The sequence below is a fragment of the Aethalodelphis obliquidens genome, unplaced genomic scaffold (assembly GCF_003676395.1).
Source record: "Aethalodelphis obliquidens isolate GAN/ISIS:26980383/991018 unplaced genomic scaffold, ASM367639v1 scaffold1, whole genome shotgun sequence".
Lineage (NCBI taxonomy): Eukaryota > Metazoa > Chordata > Mammalia > Artiodactyla > Delphinidae > Aethalodelphis > Aethalodelphis obliquidens.
In genome coordinates, this window is record NW_020837945.1 from 79,995,875 (window position 1) to 80,018,722 (window position 22,848).

A 22,848-nucleotide genomic window follows, 5' to 3' on the forward strand; every position below is an offset into this window, starting at 1 on the left:
TCTCCTTTGTGATATCTCTGTCCTTGGGAGCTACCTTTCTTAATACCTCTTTGTTGAAATGTCCACCTCCTCTTCCAAGACTGAGTGTTCCTTAAGGAATAGGATCTATGGCATGTTCATCTTTGTATGCCTAGTACCTAGCATAATGTCTGTTTCCTATTAGGCATGCAATAAATATTAGCTGAATTGAATTCAGTTGTTCAATAGCAAAACTACTACTGGAAAAGTGCTCCACTAGAAGTCTATAAAAGGTCTTCCCTCACATAGACACAACAGTTCAGAGTTTGCAAAGCCCTTTCATAGGCACTGTCTCATCTGGTCTTCAGATTTTGGATGAGGTAGGATTTATGGAGAAGTGAGGATAAAAGAGTTTAGCAACTTGCCCAGAGCCACACTGATGATCTTGAAAAAGCCCAGACCCAAATTTGGATCTTTAGGCTCCAAGTTCAGGATGTTTTTCTACTGTATTTTGCCAGACTGTCAACCAAGTATATTATTCTACACCAGCGGCTCTCAATCCTAGCTGCACATTAGAAGCATCTGTGGTGCTTTAAAAAACGTCAGGGCTTCCCTGGTGGTGCAGTGGTTGAGAGTCCGCCTGCCGATGCAGGGGACACGGGTTCGTGCCCCGGTCCGGGAAGATCCCACATGCCGCGGAGCAGCTGAGCCTGCGTGTCCAGAGCCTGTGCTCCGCAACGGGAGAGGCCACAACAGTGAGAGGCCCGTGTACCGCAAAAAAAAAAAAAAAAAAATGTCAATGACCAGGCCTCACTCCAGACCAATTAAACTAAAATCTGCGGGGGAAGGAGCTTTGGTATTATTTTTTTTTTTTTTAATTTTCACATAAAGCTACGGGTTTTTAAATTATTTTTCACAGGATTAATTGCTTTGGCCAGATGCCTGGGCATGATATGGGCATGGACCCAGCATCCTCTGTGAGCTTTTGTTATTCCCTTCTTCTGTTGAAGCTAATTCACCATATGGTATTGGGCATGACATGTCACCTCTCGGGGTATCCTTTTCGTCATCTGTCAAGTACGGGTGTTGTCAAAGGGATCTATGTAGTCCATTTCAACTCTTCTACCCCAAAACAGTCTGGGTGTAGTGTAGGTTGAAGTGAGGAGTGAATGGAAAGGATAGAAAGTGCTACTCATTCCACAACCATGGATATATGCCGGCATTTTTTAAGGCATTCCTGAGAGCTTGCTCCTACAGTAGAGCTTAGGAAATCCTGGCATTATATATTACTTTTGACATTTCAAGCAAATGTAATTAAACTTTTTGATTAGTTGGAGAATAGATAGCAGGTGTCAGAATTTGTACAGCCGGTGCCTGGTGGATAAGAAGCCAAAAACATTCAGAGTGTGATGGGAAATGAAAGCTGCCACTTACATTCTTTAATTTGCAGCCCTGAAAGCAAGCAAGCAAGCATATGCTCAGGCTTATTATGTGAAAAGAGAGATTTGTTTCATATGTTTAAAACTGTTTTGAGATGCAAACAAAATAGAACAGAAAGCTTCACAGGCCTTCCTCCCACGATGACCAGTTGCCTACTACACATGGTCCTAGGCCTCTGAGGATAGATGGAACCGTTAGCCTGGGCCAGCCCTTGACAGAAGCAGCATTAGGAAGCTCAGAGTCTCCTCCATGTGGTCTGGAAAAAGCAGATATGGAGAAAGTTGACCTTTCAGCCTTACATAATCTGGGTGTCGCTATTGCAGGGAGGTCCAGCTGGGGGATCCAAAGCTCATTCCTAACCCCTGCTTTTCGGGAAGCAGCATGATGGAGTAATCATAACTAATGTTTGCCTAGGGCTGGACAGTTAACAAAGTACTTATTTTCCAATCGTCCTTTATTCTGATAGCAGCCCCGGGGGATGTCATTATTGTCACCAATTAAAGAATGAAGAAACTGAGAGGGAGACCTTACGTGACTTCCCCAAGATGGGTCAGATAAATAAAGTCAAAGTCTGGACTTGAATCCAGCTATTCCAACCTAAGACCAGTGCTCTCCCCTCCCCAAGCGGAACTGAACCAGAACTCCTAGCCCGGGTACCATCAGTATATTTCCTCACTTGAAAGTGGGGCTGCCTGAGCCCTGCAAGCCAGGGTTTCTAGACTCAAGCTTTCCTACTAGTTCACAAGAGAGCTTGGACCTGTGCCTCCCCTTCTCTCTCCTCCACAGATTGGTTTATAAAAATATTGACCCTGGCAATTGGATTAAAACATTTTGTTTCCTTAGTTGCATCTCACATGTTGCTATTGCAGGGGCCTTGGAAAAAATTTAAATAACTATTTTTTTTAATTGAAAAAATAGCACTAGGCCCTTCTAGACACATCTGAACATTTTATATACACAAAAGTAAAATTAAGAACACTCATATTACCACTTCAGAGATAACTACTGTTAATATCCTACTGACACCCTTGTAGGCCATTTTGCACTTACGTATTTACCTTTTATGTAAATATTATATGACAGCTAGATAATCTCATTGTAGTTATCTCATTGTGTTTACACACTCAAAAATTCATACGTGTGCATATATAAACATACGTGCATCTGTTTACCGAGCAGCGTGGGGCAGCTTGGGGAGAAACAACTTCCTGATTAGCCAAATTGTATCTTAATCTTAAGACGCTGGTATAATTTCCCAGAAGTTACTTTTTAGGCTATATAAGACTCTGGCCCCACTTTCATGCTTTCGTTCATTCATTCGTTCATTCATTCATCATCTCTTATATACCAGGCTTTATATTAGGTCTTTCACATACATCATCTCCAATGTTCATGTGAGCTCTGTAAATTAGAGATTATAATCTTCATCTTACATTTGAGGAAACCTGGGCTCAGAGACTAATTACCCAAGGTTTCACAGCCAGTAAGTAAGAGAACTGGGATTTGAACCCAAATACACCTAACTTCAGGGACTGTGCCTAAAGCAGTGCTGTAACTGGAAGCACGTACAGGGAGCTGGAATCTGGAGTGAAGGATACTCTGTGGTATCTTGGGAAGCTTTGAGCTGGATGGTGGAGGATAAATAAGACAACCAGGTGAGGAATGAGCAGGGCATGTGCAGTGGGACCAAGGCCTGGATGGGCATGGCATGCTCCCAGAATGATCTGCCTCGGCATGGCTGTATGAGATGAAGTTGGACAGGTAAATCAGCACTAGATCAAAAAGGGCTTATCAGCCATCCCGGTAGCAGATGCTTTGCCCTGCAGGCACAGTGGAGCAGTGTGGACACATCTGTGTTTTAGAAAATCAAATTTGGCGGAAGATTGCTGAATGGTATGAAGTGGTAGCCAGGGAGATCAGTTAGGATGAAATAGCAACAGTCCAGATAAGAACATTTAAATTAATTGGCTGGAGAGAAGCAGAGGGGTTCCCAAGACATAGGAAGCAGAACATATAGTATTTAAGGGAGAAGTCGATGAGCCAGAATTGGGATGTTAGAGTTCAAGGTCCTTGAGTCTCACAGGGGGAGCAATCTAGTAGATGCCTTGGTTGTCCTGTGTACTGACCATTAGGTTTTTTGTTTGTTTGGTTTTGTTTTTGTTTTTTTGCAGTACGCGGGCCTCTCACTGCCGTGGCCTCTCCCGTTGCGGAGCACAGGCTCCGGATGTGCAGGCTCAGCGGCCATGGCTCACGGGCCTAGCCGCTCCGCGGCATGTGGGATCTTCCAGGACCGGGGCACGAACCCGTGTCCCCTGCATCGGCAGGCGGACTCTCAACCACTGCGCCACCAGGGAAGCCCGACCATTAGGTTTTTGACAAGCCTTGGACATTCTGCCTCATTATTGCATCAGCCACTTTGGGTGTATTCTGCAAGTTTTGTTGAATTTCCCGTGCCCCTTATGCAACTCTTTTCACAGTCCATCATCTCTCATTCCTGCAGCTGGAAATAAACTGTAGGTTTTTGATCCTTTTATAAAAACACTTGCCAAAAGGAAAAACCTTGTTTTGCTCATTCCTTCTTAATTCAAAATTTTGCATTTCTTGATTGATTTTGTTAAATTTGTTTTAGGTACTACAGATCCCATCATTGAGTATAAGTCTTATCGCAATATTACCACGTTACTATTACTTACTTTTTAGAAAATTGAATCAAGAGTTTATGATTCTTAAATGAAGCTAAGCTAACGAAATGATATCAGCTTTTACCTAACTATGAAATTTATATTTTCAACCAAAAAATGATATGCCTCAGAGTCCCAAATATGGTATTTTCTGGGAAAGTTTAATACTATTATCAAATCTTTAAAAAGAGCACAACTGGAAGCAACCTTTAAAATCAAGTTACCGCCTCCAGTATTATAGGCTGGGTAAGCAAGACCCATAAGGACGAAGTAATTACAGCAGGTCAGTGGCCGGGAACTTGTTCTCCTGGCTGTTGATTTAGCTAAATGGCAAGGACCAGTGTCTGTGAATGTAAGTGAATCCATTCATGTCTTTCAGGTGGCTCCTTCTCTCTCATGCTCTGTGCTTCTCCTTGTTGAAGGCTTTGGCCCACATAGTGGAGCTTAACAATATGTTTGGCCAGATTCAGTCGCCTGGCTATCCAGACTCTTATCCAAGTGATTCAGAGGTGACGTGGAATATCACTGTCCCCGAGGGATTTCGGATCAAGCTTTACTTCATGCACTTCAACTTGGAATCCTCTTACCTTTGTGAATACGACTATGTGAAGGTGAGACCCCTAATGTTCCCTACCTGGGCCAGGTTCTCTATGGGAGAATCTGCTGGGAGTTAGAGGAGCTTAGATGAATTAGATGCTGTGTTTACCACCCACTGGCAGTCCAGTGAGGGAGACATTACAATGTTATAACATTATGAAGGAGGGTTGGGGGTGGCATGCTAGGTGCAGGCTGAGTAGGAAGACCTAGAAAAGACCTTGAGGGAAACTGAAACTGGCGAAGTGTGACTCAGCCAAACACAGCCTTGCCTTTTCCTTTCTGATCTCAAAGTCTTTAACGTTTCCACTAACCTCTGCTCCAATGTCACCTTTAATTCAACAAGCAGAAAAGGGCAGACACCCCAGAGTCAGCATTAATCAGAGTAAGCTAGCATTATATCCAAAGCTGAGGCATTAGAAAGCGTTGCCCTGTTCCCTAGGTAATGATCAAGTGTTTGGGAAGTATAGCGTATGCCGCAGCGGAGAGTAGGAGGTGAAGTTGGAAGGTTGGATTGGGATGAGATTCTGAAGGGCCTTGAATATGATGCTAAAGAGTTTGGATTTTATCAACAAAGGGTATGGGCAACAGTGGGGGGTCACTACACAGATGGATGTCAAAGACAAATGGAAGAGGAGCAGAAAATGATTACAACATCAAAACAACATTTCCCAGAATTTAAGGAGAGCCCACAAACAATGCCATGGGTGGGGAGCTGTTCTCTTTTAAAAATGGAGCTAAGAAAGGTTAAAGTACTTCTGAGAGATGACACTTATTAAGGTTGTATCTGGTTCAAAAAGATGTGAAGACCTAAGAACCTACTTTATAAACTCTCTCTGGTTTCCTGGAAGAAGTTCTCATCAAACCACCCTAGAGTAGGCTTTCTATGTTTTTGGTATTAGTATAGTCTCATTTTTCCACAGCCTGTAATTCAGCAAGAGTTAACCTTGTATTTACCAGAATGTTTGATCAACAGCAAAGAAGTGAGTTGACAAGGTGATTTACACTTAAAATCTCATTCAACCTTTAAAACAATCCTATGAGACAGGTACTACTGTCCCATTTACAGACAAAGAAACAACCCCAAGAAGGTGAAGCAACTCACCCAACGTTGTACAGCTAGTAAGTGATGGATCAGGGTTCCAAACCCATGTCTTGTGACTTTCAATACCATGTTCTTTTGGCTCCACCAAACTGCTCACAAGCTGTACTACACTGAGCCCTAGGATACTGCAGGGGCTGAAAAGAACAGTGGGATGGGGTGGGGCAGAGGCCTGGTAAGTGGGGCTGTGAACCCCTACCCTGATTAACTCATTTTAAATGGTGGGTGTTGCTAATTATATATGTTGGATATGCATCAAGTATCCCATTTAAAGCACATTTTCTGTGACTGAAAACGTTCTAAAATTGGTGCTCCGTGACAGTTTTTCAATTTTAACACTGTTGACATTTTGAGCCAGACAATTACTTGCTGAAGAAAGCTGTTTTGCGAATGGTAGGGTCTTTAGCAGCATTCCTGGCTTCTACTCACTAGTTGCCAATAGCACTCCCACTCCCGTTGTGACAACCAGAAATGTCTCCAGCAGTTATCAATATCCCCAGGGGAGCAAAATCTCTCCATTTGAGAACCATTGCTCTCTCTGTGTGATGCTGCCCATCTTTGAATGCCCTGTGCTAGAAACTGTGAGAATTTAAGGACACAAAAATCTAGTCCCTTAAAAAGAGAGATGAGCCTAGAAAAATAGCAATTGCACAAGATGAAAAAGAGTAATGACAATAAAAGATTGACAAAAAGAATGAGAAAAGGTAAAACTGGCTGCTCTAAGAGATGATGTGGCTTGGTAATCTAGATTGACAGACAGTTTCTATAAATTCATTGAAAATGGAGTCAACTTCTCAGACTCGCAAGGATCAAGCAGAGAGTATTCACCAAGATCCGAAGTGTTTATCATCCTAAATTGAAATTTCTAACAAACAGGTTAGTTATGTCTTCTAGGACATAATCTAGCCTCTGGCAGAACCAAACTCCAGGATCCCAGATGCATTATGGGTAGGGGACATTAGGTTAGCAGAATCCCCCAGCCCATTCCCCTAGCTGATGCTCACTGTACAACCATGGTATTCTCATATATTTAGGTTGGAGAGTGAACTTAGCAGAAGGAAAATGACCAAACAGTGACTTAATAGAAGAGTAAATTCCATAGATTTAGACAAGGCTAGATGTGAACTTCCTAACTGCTTTTTTCTCTACTTTCAACTATGTCAATCATCTAGAAATTTTGCCAGCGGAAACACTTACCTTTATTAGTAGCTGAGGCCTCAAGACCACAGAAATTAGAATTTTTTTCTTTAGCTGTGACAATGACTTATTTTCATTATTCCTCCCTGCCTCCACCCTAAGAATTCACTCTCAATTCATATTCAATCATTTCTCACAAGTTTTCCTCTTATTTATATGGATGCCAGGTTTGACCTTGTTAGGACTCCTTTATCGAGATGATAAACACACAATAGAGGATTTAACTCATTCCTTTGCCCCCAAATAAATTGAGTCTCCTGGCAAGGCAGATTAAAGGGTTGACATCAGCTACACTTTGTAACGGAAAAAAATGATACTTTTCAAGGGCAACAATAGACTGTGAAGACCTCTTCCGACACTGAATTAAGGACACTGAAATTTCTACCCAAAGTTTGGCCTTTCTGGTTGGAGAATATTTTGGAAATTGATTGATGGTTTCTATCTAGGGTGGTGAGATACCTTCCTGAAAGCCCAAGGAGATGGGACTAGGCCCTCTGGAAGGGCAGCATCATCCTGGTTTCTTGACTGGGATTCAGGAAATGCCTGTTCTAGTCCCAGATCTGCCACTAACTCCCAAATGATCTGGAGTAGAAAAGGCAATCTTTTAGCACTCTCTCTGCTCCAAAATTAGACTTATGACCTCTGAGCATAGCAAAGAAACAGTCTGTGTGAGGCAACACAGAGACTGAGCTGCCTACCTGAAGTGCCCGACAGTCCTTGCTTCTCTGATTCCAATACATTTTTCCAGTTCCTTTAGAAGAAGAGATTAGCATATTGGACAGAGAGGTATTACTCTGCTTGGGCTTGCACAGCCCACTTCCTTCCAGAATGCCATCCCAGCACTAGCATTGGCCTCCCTGCAGAGGTTCTAGTAGCCATGGGGCCTGAGCAGGCCTTCCTTCACAGGACGCTGCACCCTGGTCAGCTGATGACTAGTGCTCATGTGGAGACAGGCCCTGTGTCCTTGCCCACATGTGCCCGGCAGAGTTCCCCTCCTGGACTCAAGAACTCATAGGATGTCAGGCCACAGGGGCCCTCTGGAGACCCACCTAGTCCCATGTCATTGTTGTTATTGTTGTTTTTCAAATATTTTCTCCCTAGTGGACATTTTCTTCTTAAAAATCTTCTAGTAGTCTTGATATAGGAAACAGAAGTGAGGCTGCTAGGGTTGAAGGTGGCTCAGAAGCTCACTCTGCTCACTCAACCTTCTTGGTCCCCCTGAAGGTCACACCTTGCAGGAATTACAGCTTGAATACTCCTTAAGTTCCCAATTCAGGGACAAGACTAGTACTCTCACCTGTGAACCCTAAAACCCAGAAGCCTTCAACATATAGTCGAAACCCGTTGTCTTTTCCTAATTGTGTTCTCTCCCTAACCTTCCACCCCCAGAATATGTGGCTTTCCTGGCTATGAATGAGAAGGAGGCTCTTCCCTTTTCATCTGAATGAAGCATGAGCATGCCAGCCATGCCACCCTTGGATAAGTCAGTACCCCGCTACAAAATTCTGTCTTTTCATCTGTTCCATGAGGAGTAGAATGAGATGATCCCTAAGGTCCCTTAAATTCCAGAATTTTAATCTTCATTCTCCTTGCCAGAGCTTTCCAGATGACCCCCCAAACCCTCATTATCCTAGTTAGGATAATGCCAGAGAACGGTAATAATATGTCACAGCGGCCACTTCCTGAAGTTCCGTGGCCATAAGCACTCCAGTAAGAGACTATAGTCTGCTGGAGTTGCCTTAGTGACATGTCATTTGAAGAAAACTTGTAAATATATCATGCCAGTGCTGTCCTTTTCCAAGGAACTTGGAATATCACTCATTTCCGTCTGATGGGATAATATCCCCTGTTTTGAGGCTCTTTCATTCTGTGACTGAATTCCCCTGGCAGGCCTGGGAGTGGGTTTAAAGGACCGTCCAGTTCACAGGAATCCTTTCAGCCCAGCCCCAGTCCACAGACTGCCCTTCCCACCCTGACCCATCAGGGTGATGATGACGGAATTGCTGACACTGCACATCAGCAGCTTGAAGAAGGGCAGGACCCCAAGGCTGTGGTCTGGATGCTCTCATTTTATGAAAATTCCTCTCCAGCCTGACTTCCCGCAGTCTTTGGTCTTCAAGGCGCATGCACATCTGCACGACAGGATTTGCTTCCTTGGAATGTGGCTGCAATGTGTGGATTCCTACAGTGCACAGATGAGACATATGAATCACAGCTGGTTAATGCTGTAGGCGAGGGGCAGAGCACAGACACTGGCCAGGAAACTGGAGGCCTAGATTCTTGTGGCCATTCTCTACTAACTAAGTAACCCTGGGCGAGTGATTGCTTTTAGAGTGGACTCTTTCCTCCTGTCTCAGATACAGGGAGTTGAACCAGATGTTCTCTAAGGTCCACCTAGCCCTGATATTCTGTGTATCTAAGACCTCAGGAATCATGATTCAACTTCATGATCATCATGCTGAAGCCCTGGAAAGGGCAATTCATTGGCCAAGGTCACACGGGGACCAGAATTTATATCTCAAAACTCTCAGTCTTTTCTTTTCTTCTTTTAAAAATATTAAGTGACAGTGGAGTCCCCCACCTTATGGATGCCTAGGTTTTTAAGTGTAATGTAAGGCAAATACTGTCTATAGTCAAACTTACTCTCTTAAATATAGTAGAGCACTGTCTTTTAGAATGTCTAGAAGAGACTTTTTTTCCCAGAAATGCAACAAATTATATAATTCCTTTAGTTGAGCATCAGATGAAGTAGTTTGACTTGTGCTGAGAAGTGAGCCCTGGAGCTATAGTTACTGAAAAAGGTACTCAGAAACCAGAACCACCAAGGGAGCAGCAGATTCACACATCTTATTGTCAAGTCCACTTCATGGTATCTGTTCATTGGAAAAGGAGATAATAAAAGCCTGCATTTGGCTTTTTTCTCTTTCTCTCTTTCCCCTTCTTTTATTGAGTGCATATAGCTCAACTGGCATCTGTTAAATGCTCATATGACATAACATCACTTTTCTCCTCTTATATTCTTGATACATTAAACATTTCTTCCATTCTCTCCACTTTAGCCCTTTAGTTCCAGTTCTTATTCCTCTTGCCTAGTTTATTGCAATACCATCCTAAATGTCTACCAGCTGTGGGTCTCTCCCCAACCGGTCCACCCTCTACATGTGTCCAGAGAGATCTTCTTAAACATTGTTTTGATTGTGCAACTCTCAAAATCTTTCAGTTGTTCTCCGCTGTCAATGGAATGAAGTCTAAGAACTTTATTGAAAATCTACCATAAGTTGGACACTGCACCAAAGACAGGCCCCATGAAGATGAGTAAGACAGTACCTGCCCTCCAAGAACTCATGATTTCATAGTGTGTCATAAGACGAGTACATAATTAATAAGCTAAAACTGGGCAGAGTAACACAAGAGTATGGGGCAGTATATAAGTTGTAGAGTGATCATTTCTGGGTGTTCAAGAAAAGCTTTGGAAATAATTAATGTCTGAGATAAGTCTTGAAGGGTAAAGAGGAATTTAACAGTGTAATTCCCTAAACTTCTTGATCTCCCTAAGCATTGGTTTTGTGATTGGTACCAAAAAAAAAAAAAAAAAGACTCAATGATACAGTACCTTCCTTGCAGTTTATGCAAGAGTTTAAATGAAATGATGGCTATGAGTGAAATCAGTACTGCAAAAGGCAAACATGTTCAATGGTTTGGAGTTCAGCCTCTAGAGTCACTCAGACCTAGAGTCAGATCCTGCCTCCACTATTTATTGTAAAATAGGGATAACAGTAATGCCTATCTCTTGGGCTTATTGTGAATGTCAAGTGAGGTAAATGCTGTATTGACATATGCCCAACACCTATGTAATTAGTTCAGTAAGCATTATTAGAGTGGTAATGATGGCAAGGGTGTGAGCACTAAAGTGCTTGCTGGTATCACCAGATGCTCAATGAGTGTCCGTTTTCTCATCTGCTCTGACTTTACCACTAACTGGCTGCCTATGACCTTGCACATATCACTCAGTTTTTCAGGCAATTTGTGGAAAAGTACTCTGAAAGGACTAATCAAATGCAAGAGGCTGTTTATTTCTCCTGTGTATTCATTTGTCGTGACACAAGTTTGTGGCACTTTCTGATGTATTGCCTCCTTTGATTCTCATGGACTAGGGAGAGCCGGGATTACTACATCTAATTCACAGGAAAGGATACTGAGCATCAAGAGCTTAAGTGCATTTGTGGTCCAGGACTTTAGAGCAAAGCCAGGTTTCAATCCTTGTTCTTCTTACTCCTAAGTCATGATTGTGTTTCTCCATTTGGCCCTTCTCAGAACAAGTTTTATCCTGGTAGGGATTTCAGGATTTTGATATGCTTCCTGGCTATAAGAGAAATTTAGTAAAATCTTGTAAAACTGAAGGACCTTGAGGGTTCCTGTGTTGTCTAGATTTTGTTAAAGAACTTTCTCTTTTATTCTGACATTGAGAGAAAAAAAAAATTCATAAAAATGGAGTCTGAACAGGCTTCCCTGGTGGCACAGTGGTTGAGAGTCCGCCTGCCGATGCAGGGGACACTGGTTCGTGCCCCGGTCCGGGAGGATCCCACATGCCGCGGAGCGGCTGGGCCCGTGAGCCGTGGCCGCTGAGCCTGCGCATCCGGAGCCTGTGCTCCGCAACGGGAGAGGCCGCAACAGTGAGAGGCCCGCGTACCGAAAAAATAAATAAATAAATAAAAATTGGAGTCTGAGCTATGAAGGTTGGGAAAGTGCTCAATTTATCTGTTTGTGGTACACATGTCTAATGGTGAACTCAAGGACATTGCACTAGACTGTCAGCCCCAGGGGTTCAGGGCCTATGTCTGTGTTTATTTCTAGTAGTGAGCACAGCCCTGGGGGCAGAACAGGAAAAAGCAAAAATCTCCTGGTGGTAAGCATAAAGGAAAGGGCTCTGGTCTAGAGATCAGCCACTGACTCCTGCTGAGACATTGGGCAAGTCACTTGTCTGCTCTGGGCCTCAGTTTCTCCATCTGCCCAATGAGGAAATTGGACTGGCTGGCCTCTCTAAGCCCTTCCAGCCCTGATGCTCCCTTCCCAGACCTCGTTGGGTCAGTCTTCATCCTGCTGTGTAATTGACAGATAAGTCCCTCCCATGGCCCTGCTCAAAGACTGACTCCTCTGAACCCGGACTCCTAATTTCTGTGCAGTGCTCTGTGTTTACTCTGAACGTGCCCTCGACCTTCAACTACCGCCGAAGCTCTGTTCATTCTCTGGGAGTAGACAGGAGGCCTTGCCCCTGAGGGAAAAGAGGAATGGGTAAATATTTCTCATGAATTTCAATTGTATTCCCTAGTGGAATTCTTCACTCCAGAGATACCAGGTTTCCAAATCCATTCTAGCTGATTCAGAAGAATCAGGAAGTGAAAATGAGCTTCAGAAAAAGCGTGACAAAAGCTTATTTGATGAAGGAAGTACAAACAGCACAGGCTCTGGGGTGATGGAAAACAGAAGGAAGGTTCCCAGCGCTGGGGCAGAGAATGTGGGCAAGTGTGGGTGAGTGTGAGGTGGGAGTGCTCTGGGGAATAGGTGCCCCGGTGTGCAAATCTGTGTGCTTATGTGTACACAGGCCACTCTCAGACACACCTTAGTAAAAAGCAGGGCTTGAATTTGCTTTGATGTGCTCATAGAAGAAAAAGTAGGGAAGGGGAGGTATTCATTTATTCAACAAATATTCATTGAATGCCTACCATTTACTAGAGCTTGGGGTATAGTGGTAATCAAGACAGAAATGCCGGTCGGCTGGGTGCTTACATGACACTGGGGGGAACAGACAGTAAACACTAAACGCAATCCACAGGTTAATTATATAATGAGTAGTAAGGTGATAGGCAAAGAAGTGAAACAGAGCAGGGTAAAGAGGGTCCACGTGAGGTGGGGTGCATGTTACCACTGAAATATGTTGATCAAGGTGGTCCTTGTTGAAAGGGTGACATTTGAGCAAAGACTTGAAGAAGTTGAGAAAGTCAGCCATGTAGCTTTCTGGGGAAAAGCATCCCAACCAGAAAGAACAGCCAAGACCTTAGTGGGAACGTGCCTGGTGTGTTTGAAGAAGAGCAAGGTTGGCAGTGTGGCTGGAGCAGGAGGGACAGGGATGGGAGATGAAGACAGAGGTACAGGTGGGAGCCCCGTCACCAGGGGGCCTGGGAAATAGGGTCCCTGCCTAATGCGCACAGGCAATGGCAGACTTTACAAGCTGCTTTCCCACCCAAGTGTCATTTGACCTCCTGACTCTTAGAGGAGAGAATTAAGGTCCACCGAGTATGTTTGTGAAAACTGAGGCTGAACCCAGTGGTGCACTTAGCAATGATCAACAACCTGGTCTGGACTGGGGGGTGGGTTGGGAGGGCAGAGAAGAGATACCTCGGTAGCTCTCTATTCACCACTTAGATATTCTAGACATTAGTAAACTCAAGTGCTGAGATAATAGTAAAATGATAGAATAGTTAGGAGATGATGAGTTTTTATATAATTTATTTCTTTTTAATATAATTTATTTAATTGTAAATTTATGAAACAGTTTTTCACGATGGGTATGTTTAACAACAGCATTGCAAAAATCCCTGAAAAGTTGACAACTGGCCCCTGTAAGTTGGTAAGAGCCAGCTCCAGGGCACCAGTGCCTGGGGAGGTTAAAGTGACACATGTGAGTGGCAGGGCGGTAACCAGAAGCCAGGTCTTTTGGTCCCTATTCTAGCTCTCTTGAAAATTTTCCAAGATTTGAGGATGTGCATTCGGGCTGGGGAGGGCAGGGTCCTGGGCAGTGGCGGAGGGACATACCGGCTTGCACATTCCTGGAAAGTGCCTGGAGACGCTGGCCGGTGGCGGGTCCCTTTTCTCCGCTCAGCACTTACTTAATCACTGCTTTCACCCCAGTGCTGACTGTGACCGACCTGGAGCCAGGCTGCCTCTGCAGGAGAAGAACACAACAAGGCTTTGTTTTTGCCTGTCCCCAGGCTATTTTCCTGTCCTGAACCTTCTGGGGCTCAGCTTCCCGGTCCCAGAGGGTATTTGCATGTGAATGGGCCTGGCTCTGAAGTCACAGAAGGGGTGGATGGGGAGTTTAAGCCATTCACGGTCCAATGAGAGTAAAGCCCTTCCTGGCCCCCCTTCCCAGCCATGATTCCCAGACGCTCCCACCCACGCCCCCCCCAGCCCTGCCGCACTGAGATGCCAGGCGCCTCCAGTTTCCCACCTGCGGGATGCTTGCTTCCCAAGCTCGCGGCCACCCCTCCCCAACCAGCTCTTTCTTCTCCCCGTGCTCTGCTGCCTAGAGACCGTCTCCTTTTCTGCCCGGAGCCCTCCTAGTGACTGGGCAATCCTCCTGGTAGCAGAGGGATTCAGGGACTCTAACACCTGCCAGCTGGGTCTCAGGTCCTCACACTGTTAATGGCGTCTAGCATTTGCATGTACACGATACATACCTTCCTAGGGGCTTACCCAGCTCTGTTAGGAGGTTTTTACTCCGACTAACAAATGTATAAGAACACTTTGCTGGGACTATCAGTATATCTGGGCCCTGATGGTAGCTCTGCCATTATCTGGCCATGTGACTTTCAACCAGTTACTTCACTTCTCTGAGCCTCAGTTTCCCCATCTAAGAGAGGAAAATGATAGGTAGCCTTTAATGTCCTTTCTATCTCAGACCTTCTATGGTCTTGTAATTCCAGTTACTGAACAAGGCTGGAAGTCAGAACATTTGTATTTTTATCTCAGGTCAGCTACTCCTAGGCTATGTGACCTTGGAAATTCATGTCACCTCTCTGGTCGGGGAATCACAATGTCTACCTGAAGTGCAATCATTACAAGACAGCCGTCAGAAACAAATAAAGAAGGTGAAAACACCTTGTCAACTGGAAATTCCACATGGAGGGGGAGTGGGAATTATTACTACCACTACTACTGCAATTATTATTATTATTGTTATTATTATTATTATCATCATTATTATTTTATGGCCAAACGACTTGATCCAGGACTGAAGCAACAACCTGCAGCCCCTCACAAATGTGGCCAACTTGAGTCTTAACCCCACCAGCTGTGCTATTTTTACTTACATGGCTTTCAAGAGCTTCTGAAATGCAATACACACATACACACACACACACACACACACACACACACACACACACACACGTCTCCTTTTTTTTCTAGACCCAGTTTCTTGTCTGGCATCTGGTACCTTTACTTTGCTCCTTCTCATGATATTTAACTGCAGCTTGGGCACCTGGATAAAGTAGCAGTTTGAGCTGTTAACCCCTGGCCCAGTCCCTGGAGGGTGACAGACTTGCGGTGAAGGCGACCACAGGAGCACAGAGCACTCACTTGTGAGTCAGGGGTCCTGGGCCCAGGGCTGTCACTGAATCATTGGCCTAAATTCACACACCTAGAGAAATCCTTTGACACACAGGAAAGTAAAGGGATTCCTGGACTTGCTATTATTCTCTTGTGGATGGAAGCTTTCAGAGATCCCTTAAATTACTCTGGTCCTCTCTTATAAAATTAGGGTAATATCTTTTCCATGTCACCCACCTCCCAGGACTGATAGGAGGCTTGCAAAGTTCAGAGAGCCAAAGGGACCTAAGATGCCACCTGCCAAATGAGGAGGCCAGGTTGCAAGGTCTCCCTGGGTTCCCTGCCTGCCCCATCAGCCTGGGATCTGGGGGGACTCATAAAAAGAGATGTCTGTGCTGATGACCCCAGTGAGATTAGGAATGAGAGAGTGGAACCAGGAAACAAGAGAATATCTAGGGACGGTTTCAGTCTCTTAATTCTTCTCTGAATATGTGAAATTACCCATGCCCCACTTAGCTGGGAGTCCAGAAAGGTTGGCTGAATCTCAGTGGTCCTGTTTTTCTCACTGATTTACTGAGTGCTGACTATATTTCAGGTAACTTTCTGAATATTTTACATATATTAACTCATGTCATATTCACAAAGTCCTATGATTTATAAATACTATTATTTTCACTATTTTACAAATGAGAAAAACCTATATACAGAGTGTATTCAATTCCTAGGGCTGCCATAACAGATTGCCATTAACCTGGTGGTTTATAACAGCAGCTTCTTCTGTCACAGTTCTGGAGGCGAGAAGTCTGAAATCAAGGTGTTGGTGGGGCCATGCTTCCTCTGAAGGCTCTAGGGAAGGATCCTTCTTTGCCTCTTCTAGCTGCCTGGTGGTTGTTTGCCAGTCCTTGGCATTCCTGGCTACGGCCACATATCTCCAGTCTCTGCCTCTGTCTTCACACTTCCCTCTGTGTATGTCTCTGTGTCCAAGTTTCCCATTTCTTATAAGGACACCAGTCATTGGGTTAGGGTCCACCCTAATCCAGTGTGATGTCATCTTAACATAATTTCATAGGCAAAGAACTATTTCCATATAAAATCAAGTCCAAGAGTTAGGACTTGAACATATCTTTTAGGGAATACAATTTAACCTAAAACATAGAGAATTTAAGTAATTTTCCTAACATATACTAATTGGTGAAGACTCATGTGCAACTTAAATAAAGATGAGGTCCCACATGATCCAGTCTCAGTAAGGGGTTACATCCAAAAAAACAGAAAACTTACACAATTGAAAGCAATTCACAATTTGACTCACTCTCTTGAGAACCAAAAAAGGGCAGAGATGTTCTTATCACAAACATTCTTAAATGTTCAATCCTCCATGCCCCCTCTCTCCCTCTCCTCTTCTTTCCCCTAAAGTCTTCAGGAATTTCACACCAAGGATGTCTTCTATCTCCCCTCATACCTCCACTTACACCCCATCCTCTGGGTCCCTCTTGGACTTGACAATCACAAAAACTGTTCCCTGACATGAGACCCTCCCTGCCATATGTGAATTTTAGTTGTTCCGAGTTTCTTGATTGTTTTCTCAGAATTTTATTTTTCACCGTATTGTTTGTGTGGAATTAAATCAAAAATTTTCACCTCTTTTTCAGCTTTGTTGGGACCCAAGGGCTAGAAAAAAATGAGAGAAGGAAGTGAAATAGTGATGAGGGGGTCTCCATACATGACCATGAGGAAGGGAAGACTCAGGTGGTTATAAGAGATGGAGAGACTGGAAACCAACCCTGAACTTCCAGGCTGGTTCAGCTGCCCCACCTGTGTGCTCCCTTTGTTAGTTGACCTGAACCAACTGATTTTATGCCATTGGGTAGAAGCTAGAGGGAAGTAGCTGTGGGCCCAAATTTCTTTTTAAAATACTTTTAAAATAGAAAAACAGGAAAAAGAAAAATTACCTGTCATTTCACTAGCCATTGTTGTTTGCTCTAATTCCTTCCACCTTTTATTTTCAATGTATACTTTCAACATAGTTATAATTACATTGAATATACAATTTGTCCTGCTTTTTCACTTAGTGTAACCTACTAAGAATGTTTCCAGATCACTGAAAATTCTCCATTAATGCAATAATTAATAGCTGCTTAACTAAGCTAATGCTAATGCAACAGTTCCCCTAGAATTGGGTATTTACATTGTTTCCAGTTTTCTATTATTATATATAACTGCTAGAAACATCATTGTTCATAAATTTTTTCCACAATTGGAATATCTTCCCCTCAATTATATTCCCAGTTATGGGGCCAGGGAAGAACTTTCTAAGCCAAAGATAATCCAAAATGGCCTCATCTATCTTGGAAGGTAGTGAGTTTTTCATCTCTGCAACTGATCGTGAGAAGGTGGTGTGAATTTTTCAAGGGTGTGGTAGAAAAATAAGAGGTTAAATGAGGTAAATTTCAAGGCCCTAAGAGGGCATGAGACTGTAATTCTCAAAATTTCAGTTCACAAAGGTCAGTGTCTCTCTTTATCCCAGATTACTTCCTTACTCCCTATAACATGTCTAGTGCTGTGTAACAAACCACTCCAAAATTTAGTAGCCAAAACAATATACATTTTATTTGCTCTTGATTCTGTGGTCAGAAGTTTAGGCTAGACTTGGCAGGATGGTCCTTTTGCTGGATTTGCCTGAGGTCATTTCTGTGGCTCCAGGCTGTATCAGTCAGAGTTCAGTCAGAAGAGCAGAGCCTCTGTGAGTATTATGAGATAAAAGCTATTTATGGGCATTAGAACTCATGTAATTATAGGAGAGGCTAGGAAAGTAAAGATCCCAGCTTCTCCTAGACAGAGAGTTGGAGGACCACAGACAGTTCACTTATCCATTTTCGTGAAGCCCTGGCATGGGTGGAAATATTGGTATCTTCAGAGAAAGCTGAGAATTCAAGCCTATTGAAGAAGCCAAAGTTGGGTCATGAAGAGGGAGTTCATGGAGAGAAGTCTATGAGAAGCTGTTGGCTCTGAGCAGCTACTATGCCTGTGGGGACACCTGCAAGCCTCTGGTGGGCCTGGGCCACTCTTAGTCATCAGAGCCAGAAGCAGGAAAGAAGAGCTGTATGCAGAGAGGAGGAGAGTGAAGACAATTAGAACCTATTGGCACATCTACATCTGTCCATCTCTGTATTTGATCATAAAACAACCTCCAGAGAGTAAGGACTATTGCCTTCCAAACCCACACAAGTTCCTGTTTTGGCGAACAGTAACCTGGAACTAGAGAGAGAAGGAGATTCTGGGGAACATGGTTCCGAGGTTAACTAAATTGACAGCAGGACAATTCAGCACACTCCCTGAATGCCTAAATTAAATCTGAAAAGCTCTTCAAGGGCCCAGAGAAGATGTCAGTGGGGCTCCAGGATGAAGCTTGGGAACGTGGACTAGCAAAGCTCTCAGGCATTTGGGCTTATAGGACGCCCTCTTTTTTTTTTAAATTGAGGTATAGTTGATGTACAATATCATATAAGTTACAGGTGTACAACACAGTGATTCACAATTTTTAAAGGTTAAAATCCATTTATAGTTATTGTAAAATATTGGCTATATTCCCTGTGCTGTACATATATCCTTGTAGCTTATTTATTTATACATAATAGTTTGTACCTCTTAATCCCCTACTCCTTTGTTGCCCCCTCCCCCACTGGTAACCACTGGTTTGTTCTCTGTATCTGTGAGTCTGTTTCTTTTCTGTTATATTCACTAGTTCATATTATTTTTAAGATTCCATATATAAGTGATATCATATAGTAGAGGACAGCATTTTTTGTTTGCCTCCTGTCTTAAAGGAACATGAGCATTATTGACTAGGGAATCAGGATGCTGCATTGTGAACCTGAAGCCACCACTCACTAGATCATGACCTTGCTTGATTCATTTAAATCATCTGGGCTTCAAGTTTCTCATTGGGTGGCTGTCAGTGTATTTGTTAAGCTCTGGTGAGATAACCTTATGGGCATGTGGAAAGCAGCCATAGCTGTCCTCCCACAGAAATTTGACCAAGTTTTCTGCTGCTCTGCCTTAGCTTTGCCTAGGAGGTTTGTGCTGTTTCTACTAAGGTAGAAAATTCATAGAAAACAGGCTCTGGCTTCTTTTCCTTAGATCTCTCTCCCCTGTTCCCTGTCCTCAATAGAACCCCTTTCCTATATCAATAGAACTCCTTTCCTACATCAACAGAACCCCTTTCCTAGGTGGTGGTGGGAAGGGAGGGGCAGTTGAGACTCCTAATGCCCCTGGGACTTCGCTATTCCCTCTGCCTGGATGTCCTCCCCTCTGCCCCCCAAACCCTCCACCTACTATTTCTACCTGCCTAAATTCTACTCACCTTTCAGTCCCCAGATCAAAGAACATTCTCTTCTTCTTAAGTGTTCTCTGATTCCTCTCAGCTGGATGCAATATTTTCCCATCTTATAAGCCCAGGGGCTTCCTAGCTTTCATTGCAATAACTACAATCTGGTGATTCCCTAACACATACACATTTGAGTACTTATTCTCCTACTAAATTTTACATTCTCGGAGGCAGGGGACTTCCTTATTAAGCACGTGCAACAAATAAGTACTTTTTGACATCCTTCACATTATAATGCAGACAGAACTTGCTATATAAATATTTGCTGAGTTGAGTTGAAAGAAAGCAAATTGAGGACATGCATCCATGTGTTGGTGCCCTAAATCACAATAGTCTGAAAGGACATGGCTGCCCATAAGAAGTAGAAAAATGAAGAGTCTGTGATCCCCAGCCAGATGGTTCTCTAATATTACGAATTTTGTGTTTTCATTTGATAAGGTATTTCCCTCCATCATGTTAATACGATGACCCTAGAAATGGGGTAGTCTGAACAGAAGCCAGAGCTCAATCCTCCATCTGTACTCAGAAGTCAATGGTTTTTGTAGATTTTTACAATCATAGCAAGGGCTGAAGATATTAAGTAGGGCCAGTGACCCCCTCTATTTAGGTTATGGCCAGAGCTGTCACTGAGCCACATCCTCTCTGGGAGACAGTCCATGCACCCAAGATAAAGTTTCAAGAGGCCCTTGAGCCAGAAAAGTTGTTTGGCAGAGTGCCTATGTCTTTTGCCTTGCACTCTCTGGGTTGGTGGGTTCCTTTCTCCAGGGTCAAAACAGTTCCAAAAACAAAACAAGTATCAGGGAATCATTATCTCTCTACTCTTGAGCAAGTCACTGCCCCTCTCTGGACCTCAGTTTCCTCTAGAAGGATGGGGATCGAAACAGCTCTTAAGGGTCCCTCCTTCCACACTCTGATATTCCAGGACTCTATTCGGAGCTGCAGGCTGAATTCCCAGGGCCCTGGGGCCTTTTCTTCCCTGCTTCTAAAGGTATATCTGGCTCAGATTTCCCCATGGGTCTCAGCTGGGGCGTGCTTACCTGTCCTCTGGAACAGTGAGGCCCTGCAGGTGATGATCGTTTACCTGCCATCATAAACGGCCCTTAAGCCTGGAAGTTACAAGGAGGGAGGTTGTTTATCACAGACTTTCATTAGGTCTCTCCCTAATCCAAATTATCTCTGGCTGATTTCACTTGAAAGTGTCCATGCTACAGGTACTATGGAACCCCAGAGACCTTGGGAATACCGAATTAGGAAGGAGGCTGCTGTGCCTGGGAGTGTTAATGCTCAAGGCATGACTCTTCATTAGTAATTGATTCTGTATCACATGGGTATAGACCACAAACAAGTTCAAGTTCATCAAGTTCTTCAGCAGGAAGCAATCTGTGTGCTGAAATTCCTGCTCACCATCCTCTACTTGGTTTATTTAATATGTGGATATGATGACTTGTTAGAATACTAGTATGTCAGGACTGGAAGAGAGTGTAGAGCTCAGCAAGTTGAAACCCCTAGTTTACCAGGTGGATAACTACAGGAGTCAGCCACATAACAGTTTATGGTGGAGTCAGGAATACTCAGGACCTCTGAGTATGGTCCTCAGGAATACTCAGGACCTCTAAATGCCAGGTCCATACACTCCAAAGCAGAGGTCACCAAGATAGTGAATTCCAGCTCATGCAGTTACTCATAGAAGAAGCCTTCTCCCAGGCCCTCACTCTAAATCTATTTTGTCTTATTTTTATTAAGTTCTAATGATAGCAGCTTAACTGGTTTCTATTTTACAACATATTTCAGCTAATAAACTGATTTTAAAACAGTGAATAAAACATTACATAAAGAAGACGTAAGAATTGCAAAGGCATAATAGTCTGGGGACCTTCAAAGCAGGGCAAGCAACATTACATAACTCAATATCCCTGAGATAGTTGATGTTCATAACAATGTCCCTGGATCACCAAGAAGGATTAGCATGTTTTACCTGAGAAAGCAGGGATTTGAATAAAGCACTTTAAAAAGCATTATGCCCCGCTACCCCGGAAAAAATTTTTTTAGTCATAGCTAGGTAAAAACTTCAGCTACCTGGAAAACTCAGATCAGCAAAACAGCAAAACAGCTGTGATGTTCAAGGAAGTGACATTTCAGCTGTGTGCAAATAGGCACATTCTATAGCAATAAGGCTGGTGTGAGTTGGGCTAGTATCTGCAGAGAAGAGGAAAAAATAGCAAAGCTATGATCTCATTTTCTGTTTACACTTCAGTTCCCAAAGTTAGTGATTAATTGTCCTTGTGTTTTGTTGCCAGGGCAAATTGTTTTTCTTTAAAACTCCCACTTATTTTAAATAAATAAATCATTAGTTTCAAAACAGAAGTGTCAAATGTTAAGATACTTCTGACATACTAAACTAATGAACAAAACAATGAATTCATTAGAAGCTACTAGAGATAGGCAGCCTTTGAGAACTTTCTTTAATGACTTTGAAAGGCAGCAGAAATCATTCTTGGTCAGAGATTTTTCTCATGCATCTTGGTTAAAATACCAATCTAGAGGTTGCAAACAGAAACACTACTTTAAAAGGATCGCGGTAGATGTAAATGATAGAGTGGTAGGTAGGCCAAGTATTGGTAGTCAAATAAATATACCAACCAGCTACAACACTGTGCTTCCCAAACCAAACACATAAATTCTGCTTTAGGCAATCAGTTTAGAATCTCTCCTTGGGTCTCTGAATTTACCCAGGGCCTCAGACTCTTGCAAAGTAGGAATTCTTTAGCAAATAGGCAATATTTGCATCTGAGTCTTAATACAAAGGCACCTATTTCTGAGTGACTCCAGTAGTTTCTGTATTATTAAGACTACCTATTAAATACAGTTCTGATTACGTCTTCCCTTTACTCACAGAATTGAGTCACTTGTTATTATGTCATTCAAGGTCAACTGTAATCTAGTTTCAACTTATTCCTCCAAATATATCTCCTCCTACAATCCCCACAGACTCCCTGGCATCTCATTGTTCTCAGAATATGTCTTGCACTTTTAGTTCTTAATGACAAATATTTATTGGATAACTGCTATGTTCTAGGTCCTGCACCATGCACTGAAGATACATCTATGAAGAAAAGAATCTGAAAAAGAATAGATGCATACATATGTATAACTGAATCACT

General features: G+C 43.2%; 1 protein-coding gene across 4 annotated transcripts in view; it reads left to right on the forward strand.

The window, feature by feature from the left end:
- Positions 1-22,848, forward strand: part of MASP1 (MBL associated serine protease 1) — a 62,803-nt gene that overhangs the window by 1,836 nt on the left and 38,119 nt on the right. For 3 of the 4 annotated variants that reach the window (XM_027109193.1, XM_027109184.1, XM_027109211.1), the window contains exon 2: positions 4,459-4,690. The exons of the other annotated variant lie outside the window; for it this stretch is intronic. In XM_027109193.1, coding sequence (XP_026964994.1) covers positions 4,459-4,690 — 232 coding nt within the window. The remainder of the gene's footprint in view (positions 1-4,458; positions 4,691-22,848) is intronic. 4 annotated transcript variants of the gene reach the window in all.